The 15,582-nt window shown below is 44.7% G+C and overlaps 1 protein-coding gene across 1 annotated transcript; it reads right to left on the bottom strand.

The window, feature by feature from the left end:
• Positions 1–1,299: 1,299 nt before the first annotated feature.
• On the bottom strand, positions 1,300–6,756 carry LOC119394260 (neuropeptide-like protein 31). The gene is made up of 2 exons (XM_037661546.2): positions 6,650–6,756; positions 1,300–1,675 (listed from the first exon to the last, which is right to left on the bottom strand). Exons 1-2 carry the CDS (start codon positions 6,659–6,661, stop codon positions 1,400–1,402), a joined length of 288 nt encoding a protein of 95 aa, XP_037517474.1. The 5' UTR covers positions 6,662–6,756; the 3' UTR covers positions 1,300–1,399.
• Between the last annotated feature and the right edge of the window lie 8,826 nt (positions 6,757–15,582).

The following is a 15,582-nucleotide window of genomic DNA, read 5'->3' as shown; positions in this document are numbered from 1 at the left end:
TACTTTATAACGTTGTGCACCAGACAATCCTCAAACATTGAGCAAGTCTAATACCCAATTATTTTTCAATAGAATGTGATTTGGCCGAGTTGGCAACTGTTGGTTTGAATGGACATGGACGGTGCAAGAGAACAGGACGAGCGCAAGGAAAAAGAAGCACTCGTCCTGTCTTTTTGCTCCGTCCTTGTCCTTACGCGCTTTACGTTAAAATCAAAATATTTTAACGCGACAGCGTTAAAGAGCTCGTTTCGCAGAAATTGCGGAGCTGGCGTCGGTGTCGACGTCGGCGACGGCGTCGTTGGTTGTGAGCAAAAAATCACTATCTTGTCTGTTACCGAAAAATTGAGAAAGGTGCAAATAAAATAAATAATAAAAATTCGGGTTCGAGTGAGAATCAAACCCAGGCCATCTGCTTGGCAAGCAGGCGCTTTACCACAGAGCCATGCTATTTCTTTAATCTCCTTAGAAAATAACTATATAAATGTCATGTAGCGGAAAGAGTCCTTAACGTGTGTAATATGGCGTGTAAGAAGCGTAGAATCGCGCCAGGCGTCAAAATATGTGAATTGCGCAACGATTGGTTTTTTTTTTAATTCCCACACATTACAAAGTGCTCACACATATTTCACCATCATCGTCAGCAAAAGCAACAACAAAGTGAGCAGCTCTATAGGTTCGCGTGTTGCCTTACGGACGTGTACGGGCCCTTCGCTGATTCGCAAAAGGAATAATTATGGCGTAGTGGGCACTTAACAAATGCACTTTCAGTGGGCATTCTAGGATACTTTGAAACGGCCAATGTTACGTGCACAGTCGTTCGTTTCCTTGTGCTACGGTTGAGGCATGCACCGAGAACCAAAGACCGGCTAGCAATTGAGAAGGAGATGCGCACTGGGCCCGATTACGCTATCGGGTTCAACTCTTGAACGCGAAGCTCCAGCGTCCTCAAAGGTTGTTTTTTTTTTTGCTGCATTCTGGGAAGATGCGTACATTTGCAGTATTTGCCTAAGTTCAAGGGAATGGACTTCTGAAATGGCGGCTTTAATATTTTTTTATTCGAGGAGATATAACTGCTTCGGTAGTTGAGTGGAATATCAATTAAAATCGTGATTTCTGACAACTCTGGCTCCTTCTCTGAATAACGGGGCCAGAGTTGCGTGATTATTATTACCTACAGTATGTAACAACTGGAGAGGAGAGGATATATCTGTGTTTCCGAAGAAAAAGAAGAAAAAAACAGAAAGAATTGTTCTTCCCGTTACACGCTATCATGCCTTAGATCCAGAAAGACTACTACTCTCGTAATTTAATAGCTTTATTTATTTTTGCGCAGTTTTGCTTTAATTTTCTTTATAACTATCGTTTCCAAAGTGACATAGTTGTGAAGCCTCTTTTTCAGTTATCCGTAGTATCCATATCCGACGTATCGTCGGTAACCTCCATAAGAAGGGTAGATTGCGTAACTGGGGTAGCCCGTGTAACCACCGTAGCTGCCGTAGCCTCCATAGCCACCGTAGCCACCGTAGCCACCATAGCCGCCAGTCCCAAGTCCGTAGCCACCGCCAGTCCCAAGTCCGTAGCCGAGGCCGAGACCAGCGTATCCATTCACGCCATATCCAAGAACGAAGGTGGCCGTAGCACCAACAGTCAGGAGGCACAGGGCGATCAAGAAACCCTTGGATGAACACACATCGCGAAACACAGGTTAAAGTTGTACTAAACAATGCCGCTAATGAAACTGTCGGACATTCGAGGTTGAACATAAAATCATTTGGAGCTATTCAGAACAAGGTATTACATTGCTAAGATGAAAAAGCATGTAATATCTTGCCTGCAATGATGCTTGTAATGACTAAAAAGAATATGTATCATTAATCCCGTAATCAGTGCGATAGCTTGTTTAATGTTGAAACAAAAAATGTTCCTACGTTGATCTCAGATGTCTAGATGAGATTTCGTGTTTCAGACGGTTGGCCATAGACGCCCGCCAAGATAGTTTCTGCAAAAACGTTCGTGTGCATAGCACGAAGTTCAGAGAATGGAGATTGGCTCGATGAATTTTTGTTTTATTGTTTTGCCATCATCAAAACATTACAGATTTTACGAAGACTTTTCAATTCGCCGGTTGTTGACAGAAATAGAGGACACTTGCCTCAAGGCAGTCTTTCACTGAAGACTCAAGGTCCACTTATCGTTAACGCTAATAATTCTGGAAGACCGCGCTCACAACACAGCACACAGCAGTGCACAAACCCAACGAATGACTCATTGCTTGAGTAGCGCCATATAAATGTGACGTCCCATTTCGCTCCACTGACGAAGCAATCGAATTCGCGCAGGTGTCGACGCGGGCATGTCTCACCGCGTTCGATCGTCTGGTTGGCGTGTATATAAAAGAACTCCGCTCAATAACGAATTCACCTTACAGCAACGTTTTGTGCGACCACATTTAAGCATCTTACGAGCAAAAATTATTACTAGTAATTTTCTTGAGTAGGGTCAAATACGCTGATGACGGTGCTGCCGTTCAAAGGAAGCGAGAAGCAAGCACATGCACTGCACAACCATGATGTTCAGTAAAATTTACAGTGCAGCCTCCCTCCAAGCAGCCCTCTATCATTTGTTCAAGAATGCAACCTCTAGAAAGCCCTATTATCACTATTGAGGTGGCGAGAATATCACCGTTAGTCACAACCAACCAGACAGTGTTACGAAATTGCCGAACTAACGAAAACAGCTGCCGCTGTTCGCCGCCCATACAAGTCTTATCACTACACCCGAAAATCGGATGATCGAGGGCCACGAGAAAAACAACTGCATTGTGAGCTAATTTGAAGAATTACTTAGAACGACCATGTAGATTTTTCAAGTAGAAGATTGTAAAATATATCTAATTGCTCACTTACTATATTGTTTTTTGCCTGTTGTCCTACTACATATACAAACAGTGGAAATGCCATTTTCACAAAAACTATTTGTAAAGGAAATATTTTTACCGACTTCGCCAATATCACAATTTTGCCATGAAAGTAGCTGGCAAAAAGATAAAAAAGGGTAGCAAGGTAATTATTTGTTATTGTTGTGCGCGTGAGTTTGGTTATTTATTTATTTATTTTTTTGCACGAGAGATGAAATCGCTGTATCTTATTTTCGAGAGTGCCTGCTTGAATGGAATGGAATTATACCTTATATGCCATGAAAGCTTGCCGAAATGAGCGCTGAGGCTACAGGCAATATACCCTGATAATATGGCTCTGCTCCTAACTACATTTGTTGGCACGTAGGCCGATGAACTTAACGATACAACACAATATCGCAAGACAAAAGCCGGCAGATCCCACGCATTGTGGGAATCGATGTAATGCGAAGCAGCCAGCAAAGAGCTGCATACATCGTCTTGTATGTCATTGAGGAAAATGCGTGCCATGGTTTTCATGTTAACTCCTATTATTTATGTTCGTCACACAGTAACGTCGCGCAATACCAACTTCAGGGTAGATCAAGCTAGCGAAACGGCCGCCAGCGCACCATGAGCGTGGCAGGTAAGTCATGCTGTACATGACATGCGTGTCATGATTTTCATGTTAACTCGTGTTATTTATGTCCGTCACACAGTCACGTCGCAAGATACCGATTTTGCTGTATATCAAGCTAGCGAAACGGCCGCCAGCGCACCATGAGCGTGGCACGTAAGTCATGCTGTACATGACATGCGTGTCATGAATTTATGTTAACTCGTGTTTTTATGTTCGTCACACAGTCACGTCGCGCAATATCAATTTTGGGGTAGATCAAGCTAGCGAAACGGCCGCTAGCGCCCCATGAGCGTGGCACGTAAGTCATGCTGTGCATGACATGCGTGTCAGGATTTTCATGTTAACTCGTGTTATTTATGTTCGTCACACAGTAACGTCGGAAGATACCAATTTCGGGGTAGATCAAGCTAGCGAAACGGCCGCCAGCGCACCATGAGCGTGGCACGTAAGTCATGCTGTACATGACATACATGTCATGATTTTCATGTTAACTCGTGTTATTTATGTTTGTCACGCAGTCACGTCGCAAGATACCAATTTTGGTGTATATTAAGCTAGCAAAACGGCCGCCAGCGCACCATGAGCGTGGCATGTAAATCATGCTGTACATGACATGCGTGTCATGATTTTCATGTTATGACTTGTCATTATGTTCGCCATACAGTCATGTTATGCCGTACCAATTTTGTTGTATATTCGATTAACCAAGCGACCAGGAGAGCACAAAGTCGTAGGCGGCTTGATAGATAGATAGATAGATAGATAGATAGATAGATAGATAGATAGATAGATAGATAGATAGATAGATAGATAGATAGATAGATAGATAGATAGATAGATAGATAGATAGATAGATAGATAGATAGATAGATAGATAGATAGATAGATTCAAAATCGCAGAAGTTCGCTAAGAAATGCTTCGCATTTAATAGTGTTGTTCACATTACACTACTAGAGGTTTTACAGAGACTCCCAAGTAGCACCAAATGTTGACACAATGTTACCGCCACATTGAAAAAGTTGTTTCAGCGTTGTGGCAACATTACATGCTACTAGGGGTTGTGCATATTGCGAAATAAGACATTCATTATCGCAAAATGCAGATTGATAAATAACATACAAAAATACGACCTATTCTATCCCCCAGGCTAAATATCATGCTGCGTCAGGACTGACTTGACCATGGTGGTACAACGATATACGTGATAGGAATCTGTGAGACTGTGTAACCGTTTGAGGAATGCAAGTACTTCGTATTTTAGGTCCTGTTTACCGAAAAAATCACAGCATATCCACGGAGTGAATGATGATGAGTGGGCGAAGCTGCGGAGGTTCATCGGTAAACCGTGAATCTTCCGTGAATTCTGCCCAGTACATCATCACCGACGTGAGATCGGGCGCGTTTACACTAAAGGTTCGATGAGTTATGACGACTTGCAGCTCACTTTAATTTTACATGTACGCTGTGAATTTTCATTGCTTTAGAAAACATCTTGCGTCTTTCGTTAAGCAGCTGGCGTCTTTTCGTTTTGCTTTAGAAACATCTGGCGTTCTTTCGTTTTGCTTTTACAAAACATCTGGCGTCTTTCGTTGGTTTATTTCATCAATCAACGGCGTTTTGAACAAAATTTTTATTGTTTAATCACGCACAGGAGAAATCTCACCAGGCACTACCTTGGAGGTAAACAATGGCTGCTAATGGGAATGAGAGACAGAAGAAGTCGGCTTTTAGCTAACACTTACACTTCTACTTCTACTAACGTTTCCTACTGGAACATGCCAATGGCTGCTAATGCGGAATGAGAGACAGTAGAACTCGGCTTTTAGTTAACGCGCACGCTGCGAATTTTTTATTGTTCAACAACGCACAGGAAAAATCTCCCACCGGCACCACCTTGGAGGTCAAAGCGTAAGACTGGTTACGCACTACGACTACTACGACTACTACGAGGGACGAACGGGTGCCGCCTTAAGGAGCTTCGCCCCTAATATACCTAAATATTGGGACTTTACTTCGTTGCTGACGTGTTTGAAATTTCTACTCTATGATGAACCTCGAAAAATCCGAGGTTTGTCTTGTGTAACCAACTGCAAAAGCTGAAAAAAAAAGATCATTGAACAGCAGGTGCCGCTCGAGCCGTCACTTCAACCACTGGACTTATTTTCGTCTAGGGAGCAACTGCCCACTGCAAAAGCTTAAATTATTATAGCATTGTTACTTTCGCATTGAATATTTTTGTTCAGACTTGTTTCTCTGCAAACCTTAAATTATCTTTTCAAGCCAAGATCACGCTTCTCTTTCCCGGCGTGCTCCACGTAGCTACGCTTAATTAGCAAAATAAAGAAATGCACACAAGTCTAGCAGGCGTAACCCTAGTAAATCTAAACATTCGAAGTTTCATTATTGTGTAACCCGTGACTTAGTGAAAGCGCATGCATTTTGTGGCTTTATGTTTCCTTCGCAAATTAATGGTACGCTAGGTCTCCATCATCACCGAGAGAGAAATTGCATACTTAAAAACTATTTGTTGTTAGTGCGCAACTCTATAGGACATAATAACTTTATATAATAATAATTTGTGGTGGTTTACGTCCCAAAACCACGATATGAATATGAGAAACGCCGTAGTGGAAGGCTTCGGATATTTCGACGTCCCGGGAATCTTTAACGTGCGTTTAACTCTAAGCACGTGGGCCTGAAGCATATAATCGCATTACGGAAGTGCTTTATAAAAATGTATTCAATAATATTTCCTGCATGGATTAATACTATATGAAGACAACTTCTGCTCCACTTTCGTGAGTATGTCAATCGCATATTTGGTATATTCTAGATGGTGACTGATGGAGCTGTTGTGTGTGTTAAAAATATTACAAGTTTTCGCGGAGAGAACTTCCATGAGATGGCACATTCCTTTCACATTGTTAGTTGGCTTGTAAGTTTCGGTGCTGTCTCAGCTTTGTGATTGATGCCATATGACTTGACTTTATGCCGTGCAACTTCGTTTTGCTAATTCCGCATATCAAGAAATAGTTCTACTTCTTAGATGAGTATGTGTGGCCTTCTAAGCTGAGAAGAAGCAGTGAAATACGGAGGAACAAGTGATGCTTACCGCGAACTTCATTCCGGCGCCTTTTGAAGGCTGCTGCTTCAAAACGGTACCTGGCAGAACCTTGACATGGACTGAGACTTAACGGATACCGGGGAGGCTATATATATGTATATCGTCTGTGAGGACGGCTCGACTCGACACGAAAGTCCCTGAGGGGGCCTTACCCCCTGCTCGTAATACTCATTAACAAAGACAGCTGCCAACAGCAGAACATACGCAAGACCATATCGATTCATCTAAACTCGAATCGTGCATCGTCTGGGAACGCCGATTCCTGCGCGATTTCGTCACACGCTCAGACAGCTCAGCTCCACGCGTACCTAAGTGTCTTCTTCTGTCTGCCTGACTTACAATTGAGGCCTCGTCACGGAATTCACCAAATTGGGTGCTCGGCCGCGCCTAGCAAGATCTCCAATCTAGTGGTACGCGGTGTTTGCGCCATACACGCCGCTAAGGTGCCTTACATCTATGCCGCTGACTGATGTGCCGTTGCCGTTTTGTTTTGTTTTGCGACGTACAAGAGCTAAACGTACCACGGGGCTACAGTTTTGCTGCAATGGGTGTTATTATAATAATTGATATGTTGGACTGTGATTAACGGTACGCGATGAAAGTTTTGCTCACAGCAGACCACGGTATGCCGGGTGCGCGGTGGCCTTGATGTAATAAGAATAATGAGATGCTTTGTACCAAATAGCAATTAGAATAACAAACGAGTGGTCATTTAACACTCCTGGTGTTATTGCATGTAGAGCCACTGAATGGGTACGTTCATGCAGAACCGAATGCATGAATAACACTTCTACCGACGTGAATCGCCTTCGCAGGCTGTCTAAGTTCACTAACACAACAGCCTTGGAATCTAGAGATGTTGACAGAGTCATAGAATAGATACGAAGCATATTCTTTGTCTCAGCCAAGGACTCCGAAATTTCCACTGTGCTACAAAACCTTTAACTGTTTTAATTGTAGAGTTACGCACACAAGTCCGTGTATATATTTCGACTACTTAGCACATTTAAACTGACTGATTTGTACGATTACACTTCATAGAGGCATGCTCTCATCAATGACATGAAATTTCTGATAGCGCCTTCTACATCTTCTAGTAAACATTATGTAAGAGATATCATGCACCCAAGGTGCCTCTCCTGTGTTCTCCTTCGGCTGCATATTTGCTGTTCCTATTATGCCCACCCACTTAAAAACTAAACACACAACGCTGAAGCTCCAAATCACATAGATCTGTTATGATTCCCCAGATATTGAATGTCACATACACTAGAAAGACACAGACAATTCATGGTACGCATGTTTATCACTTCTTTCTATCATACAGTGTCTACTCGCACTCTATAATGGTGTAATTATACTAGGCCCACAATCTGTAGTTGTTCAGCCTAAAATTGCTGCAAAAGACGAGCTTCCCTCATAGTTTGCTAACAATCAGTGCAAGCCGCTATAGCACGTACAGCTGTTTCTTTTATTCGTATTTTCAAAGGCAATTTTTTTCTACACGAGGATCGGCAAGAATTCTGATTTATGGGCCCTCGGTGCAATTATGCCCACTTTTCCAACAATGTCTCCCCTCCAGCGCAAGCCAAAACTTCAAATACACCTTCAAATTTCACAATCTGTCCATAGTGAAGTAGGGTCAATAATAAATTGCCTTGTTGTGTAGTACAGCTTATACTATTTTTTCCGCGTCTACCTTGAAGCAATGTGCGTTTCATGTGCCTTAGACGGCATTATCAGGAAATGAACATTACATTACCAACCGCAGGTCACGCCCACATATCACAATGAGTTCCCAAGCTGCGACTGGGTCCGGCAAGACGTGCTCTCGCTGTCGTAACCATGGCATGCGCGTAGTCCTCAAGGGGCACAAGAGGAATTGTCCATACCGCCACTGTACCTGTGATCACTGCGACCTCGTCACGATGCGGAGGCAGATACTGGCCGAAGAGGCGTCCATCCAGAAGAAGCAGGAGGCCGAGTCCACTCTACTGGAAGCTGGTCGACTGTGCGGCCAAGAAAGTTTAGGTAAGCTTTTATTACCATAGCAAGGTGACTGCGCAACAGCTGAAGCTAACCGCCGTAGTATCCAATGTGCGCTATATTCTATATTAACCCCTTAACATTTGGCTGACTAATGTTTTGATAGACAGGTCGTGAATGATATGGGCTGTACACAAATTCTAATGAGGTATATGAATCTATAACACTGCACTTTGCTCCACAGTATCTCGTTACACACGGCGCTCAAGTGCTGACCGTCAGGCAGGCAGCAGCGTATGCATTCAAGGAAAGTTGTGGCAATTTTAAAAAAAAAAATGACTTTCGAGCGTGTTATGATAGTTTGGTACATGCTGAATTCGAAAAGCGAAGTGAGAGTTCTCAAGAGTGAACGCGAACAGCATTTTTGTTTTGCAAAAAGAAGCTGCTGCAACCGCATAGCTTCTTGGGATGCTGAGCGCACACGGTGACGTCATTTTTGGCATGCCGCATGATCTGTAACAGCAGCACTCTTCAAGCGTTGCCTCCTCTATTAGCTAGTAGTTAATAGTCCTCCAATAGTTAGTCACGGAGGTCACGGTTGAAAATACGAGAGACGCTTTTTCACGTTGCGATCGGCTGTTTGTCGTTATGACAGATATGGTAATCCACCTACAGGACATTCAGCTTCTCTATACTTGCTTGAGTCTCCGGTACATAAACAGCACTCTTGCGTTGTGTATGAGTGAGCGGTGGGAATGTTCCGTCGGAGTGCAGCATGGCTTCTCCAAAGGAACCGAAGATCACGTCGGTTTTCACGCCCACATGTTCGGCGCATGCGCGCGGGTGAAGCAAGACAAACTTTTCTTTCGCGTATTCTAAAGCTGCTGCTGCTGTTACAACCGCGGAAAAAAAAATTACAATATCGTCGACAATAATGTCGGCCCTTACTAACCACGAAGTTTTACCGAATTGTAAAGCCACTTCAGCTTCCCTTAAACCATCTGGGATGGCTGCAAACAAGATGCACTTTGAATGGAAATTATGCTCATCCTTTGTGCGCGCCTGCAGTTGGGCCACATCGTAAAATACCGGAATAATACAGGATCCGCAAGAATGTCCACAGTGTGAAATCACTGACAGGAGGCGTGCTGATGCTGATAAGATACTGGTTGATATATTGGCGTGAGCCATACTGATAGATATATTACGGCGTGAAAGCAAAGTGAGAACAAATAACACATGTCAGTAGTATGACAGGCTAAGAAATAATAGACTTAGAGCAGACGCTAGTGGCGTCACTGCATAATTTTAACAATGCTACATTACTGTACAAACCTTTGCACACAGCGATATAGACGACCCCATAACGAAATTGCCTAGGACAGACAATCCGCTTAGTAAGATTTACCTTAAAGAATATTCATCCGCGCCTATTAAAGTACTACAAAACGAAGGAATTTTCTGCGCGCCGACTTCAATGCCAGTATAGCACGCTCTTTATTGCAGCGGCTGTGGTGCGGGCGATATATCATCAGGCATGCATTAATACCTTATGCATAGCCCATAACTCTGCGTCCTAAAGCTACGCTACCTTACTTTATGACATACCCTTAGAACGTCATATTGTACTTAATAGTGACATTGTAATACCGATCTTCACGGCGACACAATGTGATCATCATCATCATCATCATCATTATCATCATTCCCAGCCTGTTTATGTCCACTGCGGTACGAAGGCATCTCCCAATGATCTACAGTTTACCCTATTCTGTGCAAGCTGATTGCATTTTATCCCTGCGAAATTCTGAATTTGGTCACTCTGTGTAACTCTCTTCCTTCCACGACTGCGTGGATATTACAGTGAAATAAAAAGTGCTTTACGTTCTATAGGCAGTCCTATAGCAGTTACTTGACCATGATTACCAAGCGCCCTGCTAATATCCTTCCGTCGAAAGTGTTCTTAGCAATCGTTTTCTTGATTTGCACCTATAAGTTCCTTGCTGGATCAGTTAAATTAGCTTGGCATTAGCTGGACAACTGAGTATGCTTTGATCGTGAACTCCAATTGATATGTGTTTTTTGCCTTAGTGACGGTGTCTCGTAATATTTTTGTTTGCGGTGTATCTTGCGACGATTATAAGTTTCCAATATGAACCTTATTTTTAGGGGCGAAGCTCCTTAAGGCGGCACCCGTTCGTCCCTCGTAGTTGTCGTAGTCGTAGTGCGTAACCAGTCGTAACGCTAGTACCAGATCTTGACCTCCAAGGTGGTGCCGGTGGGAGATTTTTCCTGTGCGTTGTTGAACAATAAAAAATTCGCAGCGTGCGCGTTAACTAAAAGCCGAATTCTTCTGTCTCTCATTCCCCATTGGCAGCCATTGGCATGTTCCAGTAGGAAACGTTAGTAGAAGTAGAAGTGTAAGTGTTAGCTAAAAGCCGACTTCTTCTGTCTCTCATTGCGATTAGCAGCCATTGTTTACCTCCAAGGTATGGTATGGTAAACTTGAGGTCCTGCAGGACGCGTCTCAACACGTAGCGGGCCGCTCCCACGTAGGGACCGGAAGGCCAAGCCTCTCGGCCGCATCGTGGGCCTGCTGGACAGCCCAGAGTTGTTCAGCCAGAAGGGGGCTACGGAGGGCCACATCCCACCTGGCCGAGTTATTATCGACTGTAGAGAGTGACCGGGCACACCGCCAGAGCATGTGTTCTAAAGTGGAGTTTTCTCCGCACGAGGGACAAGAACTGTCGGTATAAATATCGGGATAGATCCTGTGTAGGAGACACGGGTTCGGATATGTATTCGTTTGCAAAAGCCGTAGTGTGAGGGCCTGAGCTCTGTTGAGCCGCGGATGTGGAAGAGAGTAAATTCTGCGAGCGAGGTAGAAATATTTTGTAATCTCGTTGTAGGTAGAAGGAGTGTCCCTGTTCTCGGTGGAGTCGTCTCCAAGCTGTCCGGGGGAAGCGCGGTAGGTTAGGTCGCGCGCAGCCCCATGAGCCGACTCATTGAGGTTGGGGGGAACACCCTCTATCTGACCCTGATGTGCGGGGAACCAACAAATGAAGTGGTGTGTGATTTCCTTACCCTCGAGGAGCCGAAGGGCCTGCTTAGAAATAACGCCTTTTTCAAATGCTCTTACTGCTGACCTCGAGTCGCTATAAATAGCGTCTCGCGTGTCATCAAGCAAGGCTAGTGCAATTGCCATTTGTTCCGCAATTTCCGAGTTCCTGGCCCGAACCGAGGCAGCATTGGTAATTTGTTGGTTAGAATCAATGGTTACAATTGAGAAGGCTTGGCGTCCTCTATAGGAGGCGGCGTCCACAAAGCTGACCTGTCGCTGATCACTGTATATTTGCTTAAGGATGTTAGCAGCTCTTGCTTTTCTTCTACCACGGTTATAATCGGGGTGCATGTTTCTAGGGATAGGCGCCACCGTAATGCTTTCGCGAACAGAATGAGGAATGTTGGAAAAGTCTCCTGCGATCACATCGGGGCAAAGACCTACCTCCAAGGTAGTGCCTGGTGAGATTTCTCCTGTGCGTGATTAAACAATAAAAATTTTGTTCAAAACGCCGTTGATTGATGAAATAAACCAACGAAAGACGCCAGATGTTTTCTAAAAGCAAAACGAAAGAACGCCAGATGTTTCTAAAGCAAAACGAAAAGACGCCAGCTGCTTTACGAAAGACGCCAGATGTTTTCTAAAGCAATGGTTTTCTAAACAATGAAAATTCACAGCGTACATGTAAAGTTAAAGTGAGCTGCAAGTTGTCATAACTCATCGAACCTTTAGTATAAACGCGCCCGATCTCACGTCGGTGATGATGGACTGGGCAGAATTCACGGAAGATTCACGGTTTACCGATGAACCTCCGCAGCTTCGCCCACTCATCATCATTAGGGAGTTTTAGCTTGTAACGTATACTTCTTTACGTTACCGTGTTACCGGATACCGGATGGCATCTGCGCATGCGCGAACGTTTACGGAACGTAAAGGTTTACGGAACGTAAACTACTCGCCGGATAGTCTTTACGTTTACGGCCCCATCTCGCAAATTCATCTTCGTTCGTGGCTACTCGCGATATCCGCTTCGCGGTGACTCCAGCCGCCGAGTCAAAATAAGCCGAAGTGCGAGCGCCACTTACGATCACCTTATTTCAGCCGGATTACCGAGGCTAGAGCGACGTAGAATACCGATTCCGCAAACGTAAGAGGCCTAAAGACGCTGACAGGCTGGATAGGTGGCGCCATCTAGCGGGGCCAAGGTGTACCAGGCGAGCACAAAATTGTTATTGCAGAAACATCGGGCATTCTACTCCCAATGTAAATGCCTTGCAGCGGCATTATTACAAATGAGTTGCCTTTTTAATCATTCTTTCCCCTCAAGAACACTAAGCGAAAACAAACGTGTCCATGATTGTGGTTGCGAGAAGTGTCACAAGATGTCGACACCATCGCCCGGTAACCTGGTATTGCTACACCCCTTCGCTTATACCGGGATACTGCACACGCTAAAAACCTCTCTAATGATTTTGCCGCAGCGTAATTCAATATTATCTAAATTAAATGTAGTTTAAATGCTGTTATCATCACCATTTAGTGGTTTGCGCAAACGTAAAGGTTTACGTACGTACGTAAAGGTTTACGTTTGGGCAGCTAAAAAACTGTACTAAAACTCGAGTTCCGGTAAAACGGTAAACGTAATCCGGTAACGGTAACGTAAAGAAGTATACGTTACAAGCTAAAACTCCCTATTCACTCCGTGGATATGCTGGGATTTTCCCTCTCTCCCCTCTTCCCTCCTCTTCTCCACATCCCCTCTCCCCTTTCCCCTCTCCCACGCTACTCCCCCTATCCCCTCCCGTCTTCCCCTCTCCCTCTCCACTCCCTCTCTCTCTTCCCCTCTCCACTCCCCCTCTGAAACACTGCTTCGCATCGCCTCATGGTCCCCTTTAGCGTGAGATGGTGTGGTTTTTTTTTAGTTTCTTGTCAGCTCCGGCGCGTGACTGTCCAGAAACCAGCGTAAAAAATAAGAGCCGTAACATGTTACAGGAGGCAAGACGTAAGAACTCAGTGAGATACGAAACTTTCCCATCTCGGAGGAGGTGACCATTCGAGCTTTGTATAATTGCATCATTCCATCATACAGAAAACATGATTTCGTTTAGTTTATTACGACCCAAACACATCATTTGCACCAACGCAATAAGTCCGTAATGTCAGGAAAGTTTATCAATCATACGTGGAATGAGTACAAGGTTTCGTAGGTGGGCTAGTTGGTTCGTGGACATTAGGGCAGAACCATGCAAAATGGCGAACAGAACCACGTTAGGCGTTACGCGAATACGCCTGGGCCTTCCTCCGCGATCGCGCCACCTTCATTCACCTAGCTGTTCCATCAGTTGGACAGTTGGTATCGAATAGGGGTGTCCCACTGGTATCTGTGCTGAACCAGTTCTTTTAAACGCTGCCTTCCTCCCCACTGGCATGGAAGCTGTAAGCTGTGCTCGGCGTGCTTGGAAAGTCCGCGATATACAGTTGAAACCCGCGATAACGAAATGCCGAGGGAACGAAATTCTCACCGCAACGAAATATTTTGGGAGCTCCGGCGAACGCCCATAGGAGTCAGTGCATTTCGTAACTCGTGACTACGAAAGATATTCATACTGCAGTCCCTCATTAATGAAATTTTTGAAACCCGAGTGCGCAAATAATCTACCGTACTGTCGCAACATTAGCTACATTCGAAAACTGCTGAAATGCGTTCATGCTACACTTAAATTGCGTAAAACTATTGCTACAGCGCACTTGAGAAGCAGCCGCCATCATTGTTTACGAAAAAAAACATAAAACTGGCGACAATGATGATGATGATGGCTTGCCGGAACAGCTGCTCGTTATCGCGGACTACGTAGCCAAATCCACATTCCTCATGGAGTTTCGTTCGTTGGCTTGGCTCTGTGCTTGGCTTTGTCGGCTTTGCGCGCACATGGTCGCGTGTGTGGAGCCATTTGTGGAGCGTTTGCTTGGTCGCTTGGTGCAACGTGAACTGTGTGTTGCGATTGCTTCGTCCGATTTCGCTGCCTGCGAAGGTGCTGCCTCCAACGAAAAAGCGGGAGTTCGTCACGCTGGAAGATAAGGCTACAATCATCAGTGAGGTGGAAAAGGGCAGGAAAAAAATGGACATCGCCGAAGAATTCGGCGTTGCGTGCAGCTCGCTGTCCACGATTCTGCGCTGATCCGCGCTGATCCAGCGGAGCCGGAAGAAGGCTCGCCTGTAGGCGCACTTGATGACGGTACTGGTGACAGTGCAGTGCCGCCGTCACTGACCAGTGCATGGGGCGAACTTTGTGCCGTGGCAAACGAGATTCCCGATCGAGAGGCATGAAATTGCGGCATGGTAAGGCCCGCCAAAGCAAACTTACTGACTTTTGGAAATAAAATGTGTTTTTTGTAAATTCGGTGTCTTTTCTGCCACATTCTCGCGCCAACGAAATTCCCGCAAGAGCGATATTTTGTGCTTTCCCCGCCGATTTCGTTATTGCGGGTTTCAACTGTACACACAACTACACACTTTACACAAACACGTCAACTCACCTCATAACGATAAACTGAAAGCAAAAACTCCGGCATACGCTTCCACTCGCTGGGTGCTTCGGGGAAAAGTGATTGTCAGAATGCGTGATATCTGCCGGATTTTTTCTTCTTCAACAGTGTACCTCCTTTTTGCGATAACTGGGCGGAAAAACTGCCTGCAAGTTCATGTCCTTGCGGGTTAATTATTTATACGAGACAAAAATTACCGATCCGGACTGCCCCTCTGAATGTGGCAGTGATAGCACATGAAATTCTTGAAATGTACGCATAGTGAAGCAATACGCACGCAAAGCATTCCACGGAAGGCTACCTTGTTAAACTCCACAATTGAAAACAA

The sequence above is a fragment of the Rhipicephalus sanguineus genome, chromosome 5 (genome assembly GCF_013339695.2).
Source record: "Rhipicephalus sanguineus isolate Rsan-2018 chromosome 5, BIME_Rsan_1.4, whole genome shotgun sequence".
NCBI classification, from domain to species: Eukaryota; Metazoa; Arthropoda; class Arachnida; order Ixodida; family Ixodidae; genus Rhipicephalus; species Rhipicephalus sanguineus.
Note: the sequence above shows the minus strand (reverse complement) of the source record. Positions and strands in the feature narration are given on the sequence as shown.